This window comes from Trichechus manatus, unplaced genomic scaffold (genome assembly GCF_000243295.1).
Source record: "Trichechus manatus latirostris isolate Lorelei unplaced genomic scaffold, TriManLat1.0 scaffold00030, whole genome shotgun sequence".
NCBI lineage: Eukaryota > Metazoa > Chordata > Mammalia > Sirenia > Trichechidae > Trichechus > Trichechus manatus.
The window spans coordinates 11,063,402-11,079,561 of record NW_004443966.1 but is presented as its reverse complement, the minus strand read 5'-3'; the positions used below and the strand labels follow the sequence as shown (position 1 = coordinate 11,079,561).

Genomic DNA, 16,160 nt, shown 5'->3' with positions numbered 1-16,160 from the left:
ATTTACCTTTTTACAGAATCTTGTATTCCTGGAAGAGGTTTTAGAAAATGAGCTGTAGAATTCGGCTGTTTTGTGCCTCACCCAGGATCACCCAGCCAGTTATCCATGACCAAAATCAGGTTTCTCTATCTGAACAGCACAAAGCTGACGGTGGAGAGACTGACCAGGATCAGCCTAGGCATCTAATGGGGAATCTTGTCACAGCCAGATTATATCCCTCTAACCTTCTAACTGTGCCAGAAGGGTGGGCAGTGCAGCCAATCACTCCCGGAAAAACCATTCCTTTGCCTGTCAATTCACAGGTGCAGGGGTCACCACTATTAGCCCTGGTGGCTCAGTGGGTGAAGCGATCGACTGCTAACTGAAAGGTCAGTGGTTCAAAACCACCAGGGGCTCCACAGGAAAAAGATGTGGCAGTCTGTTTCTGTAAAAATTTACAGCCTTGGAAACCCTATGTGGTCACTGAGTTGGAATCGACTCAACGGCACTAGGTTTGGTTTGGGTTTCAGCTTATTCACGTAGGGGACCCATGAGATTAAACATAAATGTTCAATGTAATTTGAGAATGTGCAGAGATGTCCCACTTCAGGTCAAGTGCCTCCTTTCAGAGACTGCCTTGGGTATGGGGAGTGGCTTTTCCACCCTATTCAGGTTGACCCGCCTGCTAATTCGTGGCTCTTTGGCTGCCTGTGTGGTTGCAAGGTGCAAGACAGTATGTAAGTATGCTACCATTTGTGTAAAACTAGTGGAGTAATGGGATGAATTATACAGATATAGATATTCCCTGGCGGCACAGTGGTTAAGCGCTCAGGTGCTAACGAAAAGGTCAGCAGTTCGAACCCACCAAATATATATATACATTTGTTTATATACTGTATCGTAAAATATCACTGGAAGTATTTGCAAGAAGGGAGTCCCTGGGTACACAAATAATTGAGCACTGGACTGCTAACTAAAAGGTTGGTGGTTCAAACCTGCGCAGAGGCACCTCAGAAGACAGGCCTGGTGATCTGCTTCCGAAAGGTCACAGCCTTGAAAACCCTATGGGACAGTTCTACTCTGTACACGCAGGGTCGCCATGAGTTGGAATCAACTGAATGGCAACTAACACAATACGCCAGAAACCAATAACATCAGTGTCGTTGGGGAACGAACCCGGGTGACTGGACGACCGGGGTGAAAGAAAAACTCTTCACTACATATTCTTTTATACTTAAAAATTTTTGAATCATATGACAATATTGCGTATTCAAAAACTAAAATATGAAAAAAAAACTCAGGGGAAAACGTCCTTTTTTGTTACTGCATCTTGCTTTGTACCATGCCCAAAAAGGGGCAAAAAATGAGGGAAATGGACAAACAAGCTCGAGCCCAGCATATCTATAATCAACCGCTATTAGTACGTGCATTATGTGCTTATGGTATGTTTCCTCAATTACTCTGTAAACCTCCCAAGAGCACAAATTGCCTCCTTTTGGTATCCTATAGTATCTAGCACTACGTGTTTCAGAAAGCAGATGCTTGAACACGTTTGTGGATGATAATAGCCAGTGCTAGAAAAGTCTTAGTGAAATTAGTACAGTCGTGCGAAATGAATCTAAGGGTAATGTAAATTTGTGGAATCATTTTGGAAATCAGTTCTGCAACAGATAACAAGAAAAACAGATACACTGATTGGCCTAATAATTCTCCTCTTGGGATTTTATTCTAAGAAAATAGTTTTAAGGAAGGAAGATGGATATGTGAAGATGTCCATGGTGTTACTGTGGTGAAACGCTGGCAATCACGCAGAGAGAATGATCGAATGAATAGCACTAGGCAGCTGTGAAAAACGGTGAGTCAGAAACGACCAATATTGAAAATGTATATGATTAAAAAAAAGACAAATATTACTGTTACAACTATGGGCAGTGGTAAGATACTAAGAACTAACTTCTACTTCTTTTTTTCTTCTTCTTCTTCTTCCTTTATAACCCTGGATCTTCCCCTATTCAGGAAGGTAGCATGAAGAACCATTGCTTTCTGGGAGTTGTAATGGTGAGACCAGAGAATAGAGACATCATATTCTTCTCTTTGAAGCCCAGCCGCATGTGTAGAACAGAAGATATTGGGAAGAGTATGCAAAGTCAATAAAAATTTTCCAAGCAGAGTGGGGAGAAGAAGATCAAAAGGGAAGGGGCCTGGGTCTTGCCCTCACCTCTCCTTAAGGGCTTCTCCAAAGCTTAGCTTCTGCACACTTATCCCCACGTTGTCTTTTATGCAAGGTGGCTATATCATTATGCTTTGTGACTTGGTTCAGTCCACCGCAGGACTGGATTGCCTTGTTATTTTAGGAGGATGGTAGGGCCCCACCCCACACCCACCCCTTGCGGTAGGTTTAGGGATCTAGGGAAACAGAAGACCTCTGCTCTCGCCGAAGTATTTGAAGGAGGCCCTAGAGAAGTGTTGCCTTAGTGTAATAGCAGCAAGTGGAGATGGCGTATTGAGGGTTTGGCAAGAGAGGGGCCAAGGTTGCATGGGTGTAGGCAGAGGTATAGGACAGCATGTGAGAAGGCAGTGGTTGGAACAAGAAGGAACAGAGAATATGGACTAATGACTGGGGACTTGACAGACAACAGACATCTCAGTGGGTGTATGATGGAGGATAAAGGTGATACCTGAGGATTACCAGCCAACAAACCAGTTGCCCTCAAGTTGATTTCGACTCACAGCGACCCTACAGGACAGAGTAGAACTGCCTCATAAGGTTTCCAAGGAACAGCTGGTGGATTCAAACTGCTGACCTTTCGGTTAGCAGCCGAGCTCTTAACCACTGCATCACCAGGGCTCCACCTGAGGATTAAAAAGAAAACCTGTTGCTGTTGAGTCAATTCTGACTCACAGCAACCCTAGGACAGAGTAGAACTGCCCCATGAGGTTTCCAAGGAGCAGCGGTGGATTCAAACTGCCAGCCTTTTAGTTAGCAGCCATAGTTCTTAACCACTTCGCTACCAGGGCTCCACCTGAGGATTAGCTGGGATAAAGTCATCTCAGGAGATCCTGGTGTGCATCAGGGACTGGTCATAATTCCCTCCACCAAGGGTATCCTGGGTTTGCCTGGAATTGACTAAGATTATACTTTGTACTGTTAGGTAGAATAGGTCAGATAAATATAAATTGGGTCAGGTTATTGAAAAAGCAAGGAAATTTAACAATATGTACACATCTATATGTGGTTTGAAAATGTTGCTCCTGCTACATATGGAAAATATGTATATAAGACAAAAATGTTATAATAGGATGGTGGGATTACTGGTGGATCTTTCTTTAATGATGTCAGAAAGTTGTGTTTGACTAAATTCAAATTGGAAAAGTGATGCTTGTTGTTGGGTGGAGGTAGGGGCAGGCAGTGTTATCCAACAAGCCTTTGGGCATGCCTCTCTTGGAAGCGGGGGCCCCATAGTCTTCCCTTCCTTTGGTCTGTGTCTTAGGCTGAGTTCTCTAGAGAAGCAAAACCAGTAAAATGTATAAATATATAATATATATAGAGAGATTTATATCAAGGAAATTGGCTCACACAATTGTAAAGGCTAGAACATCCCAAATCCATGGACCAGGATAGAGGCTTCTCTCGACTCACGTAGCCACAGAGGCTGATGAACCCAAGATTGGCAAGTCAGAGAGCAGAGCTCTTGCTCACAGGCTGTGAAGATTGATGAATCCCAAGACTGGCAGGCAAGACTCCAAGTCTTTTCCTGATTCACGTAGCTACAGGGGCTGGCAAACACAAGATTGGCAGGTTGGAGAGCAGGGCTCCCACTCACAGGCTGTGAAGATCAACGAATTCCAAGACTGGCAGATAAGCTGATAGCTCAAGTCCCAAGAACCAGAGGTCGGAGGAATAGGAGGCAGCTGCAGGATCCAAAGCGAGCAAAAAAGCCAGAACGTCTGCTTATATTCAGATGCAGGCTACACCCCCAAGGAAACTCCCTTTCAACTGATTGGCTACTCACAGAGATTCCATCATGGGATTGATACCATAAAAACACTGAGAATCATGGCCCATCCAAGCTGACACACAATCTTTTTTTTTTTATTGTTGTGCTTTAAGTGAAAGTTTACAATTCAAGTTAATCTCTCATACAAAAATTTATACATACATTGTTATGTGACCCTAGTTGCTCTCTCTATACTGTGACAGCACGCTTCTCCTTTCCACCCCGGAGTTCCCGTGTCCATTCAACCAGCTCCTGACCCTCTCTGCCTTCTTATCTCACCTCTGGACAGGAGCTGCCCATTTGGTCTCATGTGCTAAAGAAGCACACTCTTCACGGCAATCGTTTATGTCCCATAGTCCAGTCTCATCTCTGTCTGAAGAGTTGGCCTCGGGAATGGTTTTAGTTTTGGGCTAACAGAGAGTCTGGGGGCCATGTCTTCCGGGTTCCCTCCAGTCTCAGTCAAACCATTAAGTCTGATCTTTTTACTAGAATTTGAGTTCTGCACCCCACTTTTCTCCTGCTCCGTCAGGGACTCTCTGTTGTGTTCCCTGTCAGGGCAGTCACTGGTGGTAGCTGGGCACCATCTAGTTCTTCTGGTCTCAGGCCGATGCAGTCTCTGGTTTATGTGGCCCTTTCTGTCTCTTGAGCTAATACTTTCCTTGTGTCTTTGGTGTTCTTCATTGTCCTTTGCTCCAGGTGGGTTGGGACCAATTGATGCATCTTAGATGGCCGCTCCCTAGCTTTTAAGACTCCAGATGCCACTAACAAAGGGATACACAATCTTAACCATCACAGTCTGGGTCATGCTCTAAATCCAGGAGGAAATCAGTGCAGGTGTCTGATTGATTTTGGAAGTTTCATGTGGGAGCTACTAGTAAGTTGTTGTGTGACCTTGGGCAGGTCACTCCTTCTCTGGGCCTCGGCATCCTTTCTGTGAAATAAAAGAATTGGGATAGATCATCTCTAAAATTACTCCCAATTCCTTGATTCTATTATTCTTAATGTAAATATATATCCTGTGTGTGTGTGTGTGTGTGTGTGTGTGTGTGTGTGTGTTTGTATGTGTGTGCATTAGGTTCAGGAGGGCTGAGGGACAAGGAGCCCCCAAAGCCTACCACAGGGGGAGAAAATAAGACTGAAAAACAAGAGACCTGTATTCAAATCTACTTCACTTCCTAATTAATCATGTGGTTTAGGTGAGCCCTTTACCTCTCTGGGACTCTCTCTCTCTCTCTTTCTTAAATCCATGAAATTATGTATTTTTTGTTTGTTTGTTTGCTTTGGGGGAATCTAGCTCGCCTTATTAGAATGTCAACTTTACAAACACAGAGGTTTTGTCTATGTTGTTCCCTGTTGCAGCCGAGTGCTTAGCATAGTGACAGGCACACGATAGAGATTTAATAAACGGGTTGAATGAAAGGAAATGCAAGCTCTCTCACTGTATTTTGTTAGTATGTACATGTGCATTTAAAGCCTTAAAATCTGCCCTTGGGTCATGCGCAGAAAATTCACAGAGGTGATGCAGTGAAAATGACTATACCTTTCTTTTAGGGGAGCGCAACTAAGAAAAGCCTGAGGGAAGGTTCATTTAACCTCAGAGCGAATAATTACATACTGGGCAGTGGAACATGGTGCCCAAATGGATCTTTTATTAGGGCTATTATAGTAAATCCTAATGGCACAACTCTGACACATGACTCCTTGGTAACAACAGAAAATAGAAGGGCTCAGCCTCGCCGCCATCTCCCCAGGCTCTCTTTTTCTCTTTCTTTCTCTCAGCCAATGTCATTGGAAAAAATTGACAGGGTCAAGGTAACTGCCTCTGGTTCTGATTACAGCAAGTCACTCACTTAACTCTTTTGCACCCCAGTTTCTTAAACTGTATGAGTTAGTGTGACATACATGGTTCCTTTGATAGCAACTAAGTGCCATGTATTATTATACCTTTTTACAGATGAACAGATTGAATAGCTTACTGGAGGTTACTAATCAGTATTGTAGAGCCAAGCTTTTTGACTCCAAGATCAGGTTTCTTTCCATCACAACAATGAAACGCTCAGAAGATCTCCAAGGCCCCAGTCCCTGTCCTCTTCTGTCATCTCCATAAAGCGGCAGGGATTTTTGTCTGTTTTGCTCCCGGCTCTAACCCCAGCGTCTACAACTGTGCCTGGTACATAGCATATATATTTGTTGAATGAAAAACTGAATGAGTAGAGACATGCTACAATTCGCTCTGTGACTTAAGGCAAGTCGCTGCCTCAGTCTGGACTTCATTTCTGTCCCCTCCCTCCGTTCCTTCCCTCGCCTCGTTCGCTCCTCCCGCCGCTAGACGGCGCCGTGGTAACTGACCCGGCCCAGCAGGGAGCGGCGCCTTTCTTGGCCCGGCTCCGCCTTCACCTTCGCCAGTCGCAGGGCGGGTTGCGAGGAACCGGAAGTGCCGGGGCCACCGGAGCTGCTGCAGCCGCCCTTAAGTATCGCGTTCGCAGCCTGGGTTGCTACCGGCGCCGCCGCCGAGGAAGCCGCTGGGTGCCCGGGCCGCCGCTGCACCCGGGACCGGAGTGGAGGCGGCGCGGCATGAGGCGGCGCAGGCCCGCTCCCTAGCGCGAGTTGGGACGGGCCGGGCGGGGCCGGGGGGAAGGTGCAGTACCCGCCCCCTCTCTTTCCTCTTCGCCCGCGAGGCCTGGGCCGCAACTCACCTGGGCTCTCCTCGTCTCACCGAGGAACGGCTCGGCGCGTTTTCCCGGTTAGCCGGCTCTGCATTTACTTGGCGCAGCACCCTGCGCGGTGGCAGAGCGGGTGGCAGGGGCCCACTTTCCGGAAGAGGAAGCCGAGACTCTGAGATTCCGAGTCAGCCAACGTTCACTGGGAAACTCCTGAGCACTGGGAGCTGGGCTCCGGACTTCACGTCCGTTATCTTAATTGAACCTCGCTGGGGTTGGGAGACTGGGTATTGTCTGGGCTTACAGATGAGGAAACGGAAGCCCAGAGAGGCGAAGGAATTTGCCTAAGGTCCCACTGTGGCAGATCGGATTCAGACTTAGATTTTCTGATTTCCCAGCTGGTCTTTCATCTCTACCGCCTCATCCTAGGTCAGTTCCCTCCCTGCTCACTGTCCCCTCCCATTCCATTTCACCCACCTGCAGCAGGGTAGATACTTCCCTTTCCTGTCAACCCTTCCTCTTCACACACTTTTGTCCTAAGACCTTCTTCTCAACGTTGTCTGCTACACCTCGTCTTCATTCATAGGTTTCCCAAGATCTTTGCTCTTTTTGTGATAATGAATATCTCGATTAGCGATGGACCCTGAAGAGTGAAATACCTAGGCTTCAATGAGATTCGAAGTGTTTAAGTGGACGAATGAGCGTTTGGCCCTGGCGTTAAGGAATGTCATTTGGAGGGACCCACGTTCAAGAGTCCTGAGATTATTTTCTAAGCCAGCGTGCCTTTCTCTCAGTTAAGGGCTCTGTGCTGTAGGAAAGTGTCTTGACATCTTCATCCATTTTTGTTGTGCTAGCATAACTGTTTTTGCTTTATTTGCCACTTAGCCTTCCTCACCACATCTCTGTCCATCACCTACTTGTGCTACAAGAGCCCAGAATGAAAACCGATGACAAAGTAACAGGCATAATCACAGATCGTCCTTTTTTTTCCTTTTACTAAGCCAAAATTTCGGCAAGCTTAATACTTATTTTTCCATAAAAGTTAACCTTTTTGGTTATTTTCAGAGTTTAAGTGGTAAGGAAAGAAGCAAAAACAGAATGCACTTAATACAGATAGCACATTTATCTTGTGAATATCTTAAATTATTAAATACAAGTTAGTTCCCTTTATAAAAAATGGCTTGTTCTGTAATTCTTACTGGTTATCCCACTGAGTCTGATTGTCTCCAACCAGTTCAATGTGAGATTATTACACAAAAGACGAACAGGAACAGACACGCAGGAGTGTTTTATTATAAATCATCTGTCATTTTTGAGGATTTTCGATAGCCACTGAAACCTCACATCTGTATCCCCTTTATACTTTTTAAAGTTCTTTCATAACTTGCCTTTAGTGTATGTCTAGATACCAGGCTTTACACTGCTGTCAGGATATTCTGTTGAGGAAATTGGGCTCCATATCTCGGCAATCATTTTTTAATTTTGATAATGTAAATTGCACACAAAATAGTTTTGGCATTACGCATTATCCCCCCAAAAATAATGTTTCTGAATTAGTTTTAAGTACTCTTTTGGGACTTTTTAGATCTGATCTTTTTGGCCACATTTACAATTTGATTAACGATCAACAGCCTTATATCTTATTTCGTTATCCTGGTGAGCAGGATTGAATGGTGATGAAAGGAAAGACTCCTGTGAGAAGAGAGAGAATGAGCATAGGGATCTATGCTTGAAGTTGAGTCCTTTGAAAAAGATCTCTTTGAATGTGGAAGAGATCTGGGCAGATGAAAATACAATCAGGTAGGCACCAGGGAAGGTAATTAAGTGAAGAGGTAGAAAGGGCAATGCAATATATGCACTGTGCTGAGAATTTATGCTGACCCTGTTTTCCAGTTTTTGAAATTAGAAAACTCGGGCCACATATTTTGAGAATGTATTTGCATATAAGATGTTATGAAAGTCTGTAAATTAAGTCATTTTGTTACACATGTGAGTAAATTACTAAAAACACATAATACGAGGTCTGTCTGCGGAAATACAGAATACACATTTACCGTAAACCTATAAAGTAGGTTTTGAACTGTATCCTTTGAACTGTATAGTGTGTGTGTGTGTGTGTGTGTGTGTGTGTGAACTGTATCCTTTGAACTGTATAATGTGTGTGTGTGTGTGTGTGTGTGTGTGTGTGTGTGAAGAGAGAGAGTCCAGGGAGCTAGTATATTTACGAATACTAGATAATTTTACTTGAATATAAGCTGATGCAACTTTTACATAGGAGAGATGTCAAGTTGATGACTTAAGAAGCTGGGCATTAAGGCTTGGGAAGTCTGTCTGCTGAGCTTCTTCCCTGTTACATTCCTTAACCCTGTATTGGGAGTGGTGGTTTGGAGATGAAGGTCCAGATTTAACACAAGGAAAGCTGAGAAAAATGAGCCTAATTTGGGGAAACTCTTCTCTCACCTGTCCATTACTCCATTAGAAATAAAACTAGGACTGTTGATATAATTGATAGAAAGTAGGCTTCCACTAGCTTTTAGATGGGTAACCAACCCCCATTATCACATACTGCCACTTAGTGTCAGTTTGCTGAATACCAAAAAAAAAATAAAACCAAACCTGTTGCCATCCGGTTGATTCCGACTCATAGCAACTCATAGAGCTGCCCTATAGGGTTTCCAAGGAGCAGCTGGCTGGTGGGTTTGAACTGCCAACCTTTTGGTTAGCAGCCAAGCTCTTTAACTACTGTACCACGAGGGCTTTTGCTGAATACTGGTTGAGCTAAATGACTTAATTCTTGGCTGAGATGGTTTGAATTTTAATTACTTGGAGGTGAATGCCCAGTTGTAATACTGTTACAAGTTGTGTATCAGAGGTAACTGTCTAATGGGTTTTCTGGCCATTTTTGTTACTGTTTATTGAAAGTGATAGTGTAGTTCACTGTAGCATGAAGAAAGACAGTATCTTGGCTACACAGTTCATTTTCATGCCAGTAATTTATGCCTGATAGACCGATTCACAAGCCACACCTGCTGAAAACTTTTTCTCTGTTCTTATCATGAGCTCATGTTAACCTTCAGAACTGTGCATTAGAAAAGACATCATATTAAATATAAAGCTGTGTATTGATTATTTTTCCAGAAGTAGTTAATTACTGTGAAATTGGTTACATAAACGCAATCTAGTCTTTCTCCCAAATCCGTGTTTTGACATTAGTTCGAAAAGAGCAGGTTTTGCCAGAATTTTTGTTTATGTTGCTCCTTTTAGTAGCTTCATAAGTAATTTAGAAACAGTGCATGTCAGAATATCACACAGTGGTTTATGATAACACTTTAGGTATTTTCTCTATACTTGCCTCACATTGTGTTTAAATATTGGAGTAAAGGAAAATACATCCTCTTCTGGATTTGTGAAATGAGAAGAAATACTAGTAGATGAGATATTAATAAACACTGTTTTTGGGTTGAACTGATAAATTGGATTAAAACTTTAATCAAAATATGATGGTACAAACATTAAATGTTTCTGCATCAACTACTTCAACTAATTAAAGCCACTTGAAGATAGTGCCTGTATTTCTCTTATTTTTAATCATGAGAGTAAAAGTTGTACAATCTGTAATAGTGATCTCATAAGTTTCCTTAAAATACAGCATCACCCTAAGTGATCATAAGATGATGTCTAGGCAAGAGCAGAAGGCTCAGAGCAAACAGCACCAGCCAGTGAAGTTGTTTGGAGTTTAATTTTAAAAGAAATAATATTTCTGTTACCTTGAGTAAGTGCCTAGGAAGATTATTACAAGTACATTGTTTACAACAATTTTATTACTGTTCTAATTGGTAGTGATGATTTCTGTTAGCTGCAGAAATCCATGTTTATCAAGCATGTTACTTTTTAAAATGCCGAAACACTTAACTCCCTTGGCACATTTCGCCTCACTGTTGACATGCTTTTGGGTGGAGCATAGTAGCCAACTGGCATATGGCCTGTTTCCTTCCAGTGTGGGAAAGAAAAAGGAATTTTGGCAAGAGATACCTAAGAAGTCTCTTTTATAAAAGTTCCCAAAGGGATTTATAGTCACTATGAAATAGATGTGACCTCAATTTTTTAAAAATCTCATTTTCAAACTGAACACAGAGAAGGGGCAGCTATTGCTTTTCTTACTAGGTTTTGTTGCAGCTGTGCTGAAAAACACTTTTTTTTTTTGGCCCTATCAGACTGTCATTCTGATTAATATAAGAGAAGGCGGGCCTGTGACCAGCTTCATGTTCCTTGTTTTTCTAGGAAAATGCAACATGGCAGCAGCAATGGAAACAGAACAGCTGGGTGTTGAGATCTTTGAAACTGCAGAGTGTGAGGAGAATATCGAATCACAAGATCAGCCTAAATTGGAGCCATTTTATGTTGAGCGATATTCGTGGAGTCAGCTTAAAAAGCTGCTCGCTGATACCAGAAAGTATCATGGCTACATGATGGCTAAGGCACCTCATGATTTCATGTTTGTGAAGAGGAGCGATCCAGATGGGCCTCATTCGGACCGGATCTATTACCTTGGTGAGTTTGAAGTCACAGTTCCTCACATGAAATGTTTTCTTAATTCAAACACGGAGGTTAGATATAATTGGCCCTCGGATTTTGGTGAGTAAGTAAATGAGTAAGTGACTTGGTTCCATTAAAGGGGGAAGAAAAAAACCAAAGCTTTTGATTTGAAGAACTTGAGTGATGGTGCTGTTTTAATTTTGGTTTGTCCCAATTAACTTTATTTTTCCTTGCAGGTAGCATCATGCATAGACCATGATCTTAATTTCAAAGTCAAAGATGCCAGAAATTACTTCTTCCTAAAAGTAGTTACAAATGCCTTTCCCTAGGAATGGTCAGATTAGAAACAAACCATAAAGGTGTAGCAGTGACTGTCAACTATCAGATCATTTCTCTCATGTGTGAATATACCTAGAGGACTAATTCCCAAGAGTGGAATTGCTGACTTAAAGGGTGTATGTATAGTCTGAATTTGGACTGGTACTGCCAAATTGCCTCTCCAAAGAGGTTACATAGTTTATATTCCCATCAGCATTGTCTCAGACTATCTATTTTCCCACACCAACTGTGAGTGAAGAAAACTTTGACCTTTCCTAACTTGAGGTGGTGAACTTGGTCTCTCTTTGTAGTTTTAATTTGTATTTCTCTTCTTTATGAATGAGGTTGAACATCTTTTCACATGTTTAAAAGCCACTTGTATTTCCTTTTCTGTGACTGATCTGTTTATAATCTTTGTCTTTTCTTCCATTGGATTTTAGATCTTTTCCTTATTGGTTTGAAGTTTTTTGTATAATAAGGAAATTAATTAACCCTTGGTAGTATTTCCCCCCACTTTTAATTTATCTTGTTTGTTTGGTGTCTTTTGGCAGAAATTTGTGGTTTTTTGGGGGGGGTGGGGAATTTTTTTTTTTTTTACTTTTTATAGCTTTGTGTCATATCTAGAAAGGCTTTTCCAACTCCAGGATTATATTTTTTAAAATATTTAGTGTTTTCTTTCAACACCTTTGAAGAATTAAGTTGTTCATTTAGTTTTTGTATCATATGGTAGAAAGTGAATTTATTTTGGTGGTGTAACATATAAAGTGGAGAAACTACTTTTTCCCCTTGGATGGATCTCCAGTTATTTTAACAACACATTTTAAATAATCCACTTTTCTCTGTAATGATTAGAAATGCCACCTTTATCATATGTTATGTCCACATGTATGTATTTGGGTCTTTTTTTGTGCTTTGTTTTATTCCATTGATACATCGGGCCAGTACTATACTGCTGTTATTATTATTACAGCTCTATATGTTTTACTGTCTGATAGCACTGTTCCCCCTTCATCACTCTTTTCTGTAATTTTCTTGACCATTTTACTTGCTTGTTTTTCTAGAACTTAAAATTAGCTTGTATAGCCCCCAGCCTCCCAAATCCTATTTGTACTGTTTTGGGATTACATTATATTTACAGATAAATCTGGGGAAACTTTAAGCTTAACATCTTTAAGACATTAAGCTTTTCAAGAAAATTGTATTTTCATTTGTTCAAGTCTTCTATGTCCTTCCAAGTTTTAATTGTGTTCCCATATAAATCTATTGTTTGTTTCTTTTTTAATTTTAGTATAATTTAGACTTTTTCTGAGAGCCTGACTGAAAGAAATTTTTTATAATAGGAAATTATACATTTTTGAGAACCTTTATTGCAAATGTGACGTACTTAGAAGAAAGTCTTATTTAGTAGCAAGCAGTAACAAGCATTTTGTCACATTAAAACCACTTGCCATTGAGTCGACTCCAGCTCATGACAATCCCATGTGTGTCAGAGTTGAACTGTGCTCTGTAAAGTTTTCAGTGGCTGGTTTTTTGGAAGTTGATTTCCAGGCCTTTCTTCCAAGTCACCTCTGGGTGGTCTCGAACCTCCCGCCTTTCAGTTAGCAGCCAAGCGCTTCGACCATTGCACCACGATGTGCTTTTTCGTATGTTAAGTTTTGCCTCTTGTTCCTTATGATACTCATTATCCTGGAGAGAAACAGAACTTATTGAGCCTGTTTCCTGAGGACGTCAGCTTATGTGGACTGCTGTAGCTCTGAAGACCAGTAAAATACCATTGTGTCATCAGGAAAGGAACATGGGGAAAGCCTGTTTTGAGCTTATACAGAACTGGCGTGTCTACAGCTAGAATGCTGTGGAAATTTTTGTCATGGATAAAGCTAAGGAAGACATTATGAAGCTAGGAGCAGTGTAGAGAGGGCCAACTGAGATGATTATGGGGAGTGACTTACTTGAGAAGAGAACAGAATCTTTTTTTTTTTTTTTCCTTCATATTTGAAGGCTGAAGGCTCTTAGAAGAGGGCTTATGGAGGATATGATCACATTTTGTAAAATTGTAAATGGTGTAGATAGGTGACCGCAATCTTAAGAGTTTTAGAACGAATCACCTCTAGAATATAGAAAATAGATTTAAGACAAAGTCACATGTTGAAGTAAATGTTAGCTAGTGTCGAACTTTTTACTCCAGAAAGCAACACAAACTAAAAAATGGTTTAGAAAAATATGGAGATAAAGGAAGATGTGGATACGTGGGGGCTCGTCTCCAGCCTTTGCAGGGGTTAGTATGGAAGTTACCATGCCCTTCTGCCATTATCGGAAATACTAGGCTGAGGACCTGTTCCACCCAAAAGAGTTTTTTCTTTTTTAATGTGATTTATTTTCTCCTTCCTGCACTCTTGCCCAGCTTTTAGAAGTAATACCTTTCTAGCACTTCTTGGAGTAGAAGGGATTTGTTTCGCTTGGTTCACATCTTCATAACAGTTGTGTGTTTCTCTTGCTTTTCTTTTGTGTATAGCTCATTCTGCACTGCCGTGACCTGCCCTTCAGTTACTGGATGATTTCACAGGATAGCCCTGACTTCTACTTAGTTTAGATCTTTTTCTTTTGTCTCCAATAAAGGACAAGAGATTTTTAGCAAAATAGATATCAAATTCTGTGTTATTTTAATATGAGTATACTTTCATTTGAAACGACAAAGGCCTTATTAGTGATTATATTTTTAGAATTTTTTCAATTAAGAAAAAAACTAGAATTCAATTAGACCTATGGATGTTTCTAAACAAGTACTTTTTTATTTTTTTTATTTTACTGTTGTACTTTAAGTGAAAGTTTACAATTCAGGTTAGTCTTTCATACAAAAATTTATACATACATTGTTATGTGACCCTAGTTGCTCTCCCTATACTGTGACAGCACCTTCCTCCTTTCCACCCCGGATTTCCTGTGTCCATTCAACCAGCTCCTGATCCGCTCTGCTTTCTCATCTCACTTCCAGACAGGAGCTGCCCATTTAGTCTCATGTATCTACTTAAGCTAAGAAGCACACTCTTCACGATTATCATTTTATGTCCCATAGTCCAGTCTAATCTTTGTCTGACAAGTTGGCTTCAGGAATGGTTTTAGTGCTGGGCTGACAGAGTCCAGGGGCCGCGCTTTCTGGGGTTCCTCCAGTCTCAGTCAGACCATTAAGTCTGGTCTTCTAACTAGAATTTGAGTTCTGCACCCCACCTTTCTCCTGCTCTGTCAGGGGCTCTCTGTTGTGTTCCCTGTTAGGGTGGTCATTGGTGGTAGCCAGGCACCATCTAGTTCTTCTGGTCTCAGGCTGATGCAGTCTGTGGTTTATGTGGCCCTTTCTGTCTCTTGGGCTAATACTTTCCTTGTGACTTTGGTGTTCTTCATTTGTCTTTGCTCCAGGTGGGTTGGGACCAATTGATGCATCTTAGATGGCCACTTGCTAGCTTTTAAGACCCCAGACGCCACTCACCAAAGTAGGATGCAGAACATTTTCTTGATAAACTTTGTTATGCCAGTTGGCCTAGATGTCCCCTGAAAGCATGGTCCCCAGACCTCTTCCCCTGCTACTCTGTCCCTTGAAGTGTTTGGTTGTATTCAGGAAACTTCTTAGCTTTGGTTTAGTCCAGTTGGGCTGACCTCCCCTGTAGTGTGTGCTGTCCTTCCCTTCACCTGAGATAATTCTAAAAAAAGGAAATGATTCAGGAAAAGAAGAAACTCAGTGATCTGAAGTTGTCAGAGTCTCCCCATTTGGAATCCCATGAGTCTATTGCCAACTTGTAAAGGACCAGCAATTTTCAAAAATTCCTAAAAATGACAGTTGTCTTAACTCTCCTTGTATCATCTTACATGCTTTTATGTTTTGTTTTGTTTTTGAGACTAAGATCTGAATATCAAAATGAAATCTGAGCATTTTTCTTTAAAACCCATTATAGATCCCCTAGAATGCAAAATATCGGAATACATAGAAGGCACTATGTACTTTCTACCATGATTGTAGCAAGAATGCTACTTTAAAAAAAAAATAAGTTGTTGTTTTCTCTTATAGCCATGTCTGGTGAGAACAGGGAAAATACACTGTTTTATTCTGAAATTCCCAAAACCATCAACAAAGCAGCAGTCTTAATGCTCTCTTGGAAGCCTCTTTTGGATCTTTTTCAGGTAAGATTAAATATTATTATTCCTGTGATTTGGTGTGTTTTCAGATAATGTGTTTATTTAGAGGCGGAAATTCAGTTGGTGTTTTATCTTTGAAGTAGATGTGAATCAAAAGGAACTAAAACATCTTTAAGCTTTTGCGTATGTGACCCTTAAATTTTCATTTAATTCTCAGTATCTGAAACTAAGGGATATTACAATTCAAATTTATTTTAACTGTATCCTACCTGTGTTTCTGTTCCTCCCATAAAGTTTCCAGTTACATAGTTCTCACAGATTTTGGAGGAGAGGTTCACTTAAAAGAACTAATGTATTTCCATTAGGGTTTTATTTATATCTTCAAATTGAATTTGTAGTTCTAATCTTTAGTAACAGTGTAGATTTTAATAAAGGTACTAAGTTCAATTTTTGTTTTAGATAGTTCAGTTTATATAAAATCAAAGCTTCGGATTTTTCTCAGTATTTTTTTTTTTTTTTTAGACAAAAAAGTAATTAAAAATAT

The 16,160-nt window shown here is 41.1% G+C and overlaps 1 protein-coding gene across 1 annotated transcript in view; it reads left to right on the top strand.

Moving 5' to 3' along the window:
- The first annotated feature begins 7,083 nt into the window (after positions 1 to 7,083).
- Positions 7,084 to 16,160, top strand: part of DPP8 (dipeptidyl peptidase 8) — a 58,314-nt gene continuing 49,237 nt past the window's right edge. The window contains exons 1-3 of the mRNA XM_004374671.3: positions 7,084 to 8,437; positions 10,919 to 11,188; positions 15,549 to 15,661. Coding sequence (XP_004374728.1) covers positions 8,401 to 8,437; positions 10,919 to 11,188; positions 15,549 to 15,661 — 420 coding nt within the window. The 5' untranslated portion in view covers positions 7,084 to 8,400. The remainder of the gene's footprint in view (positions 8,438 to 10,918; positions 11,189 to 15,548; positions 15,662 to 16,160) is intronic.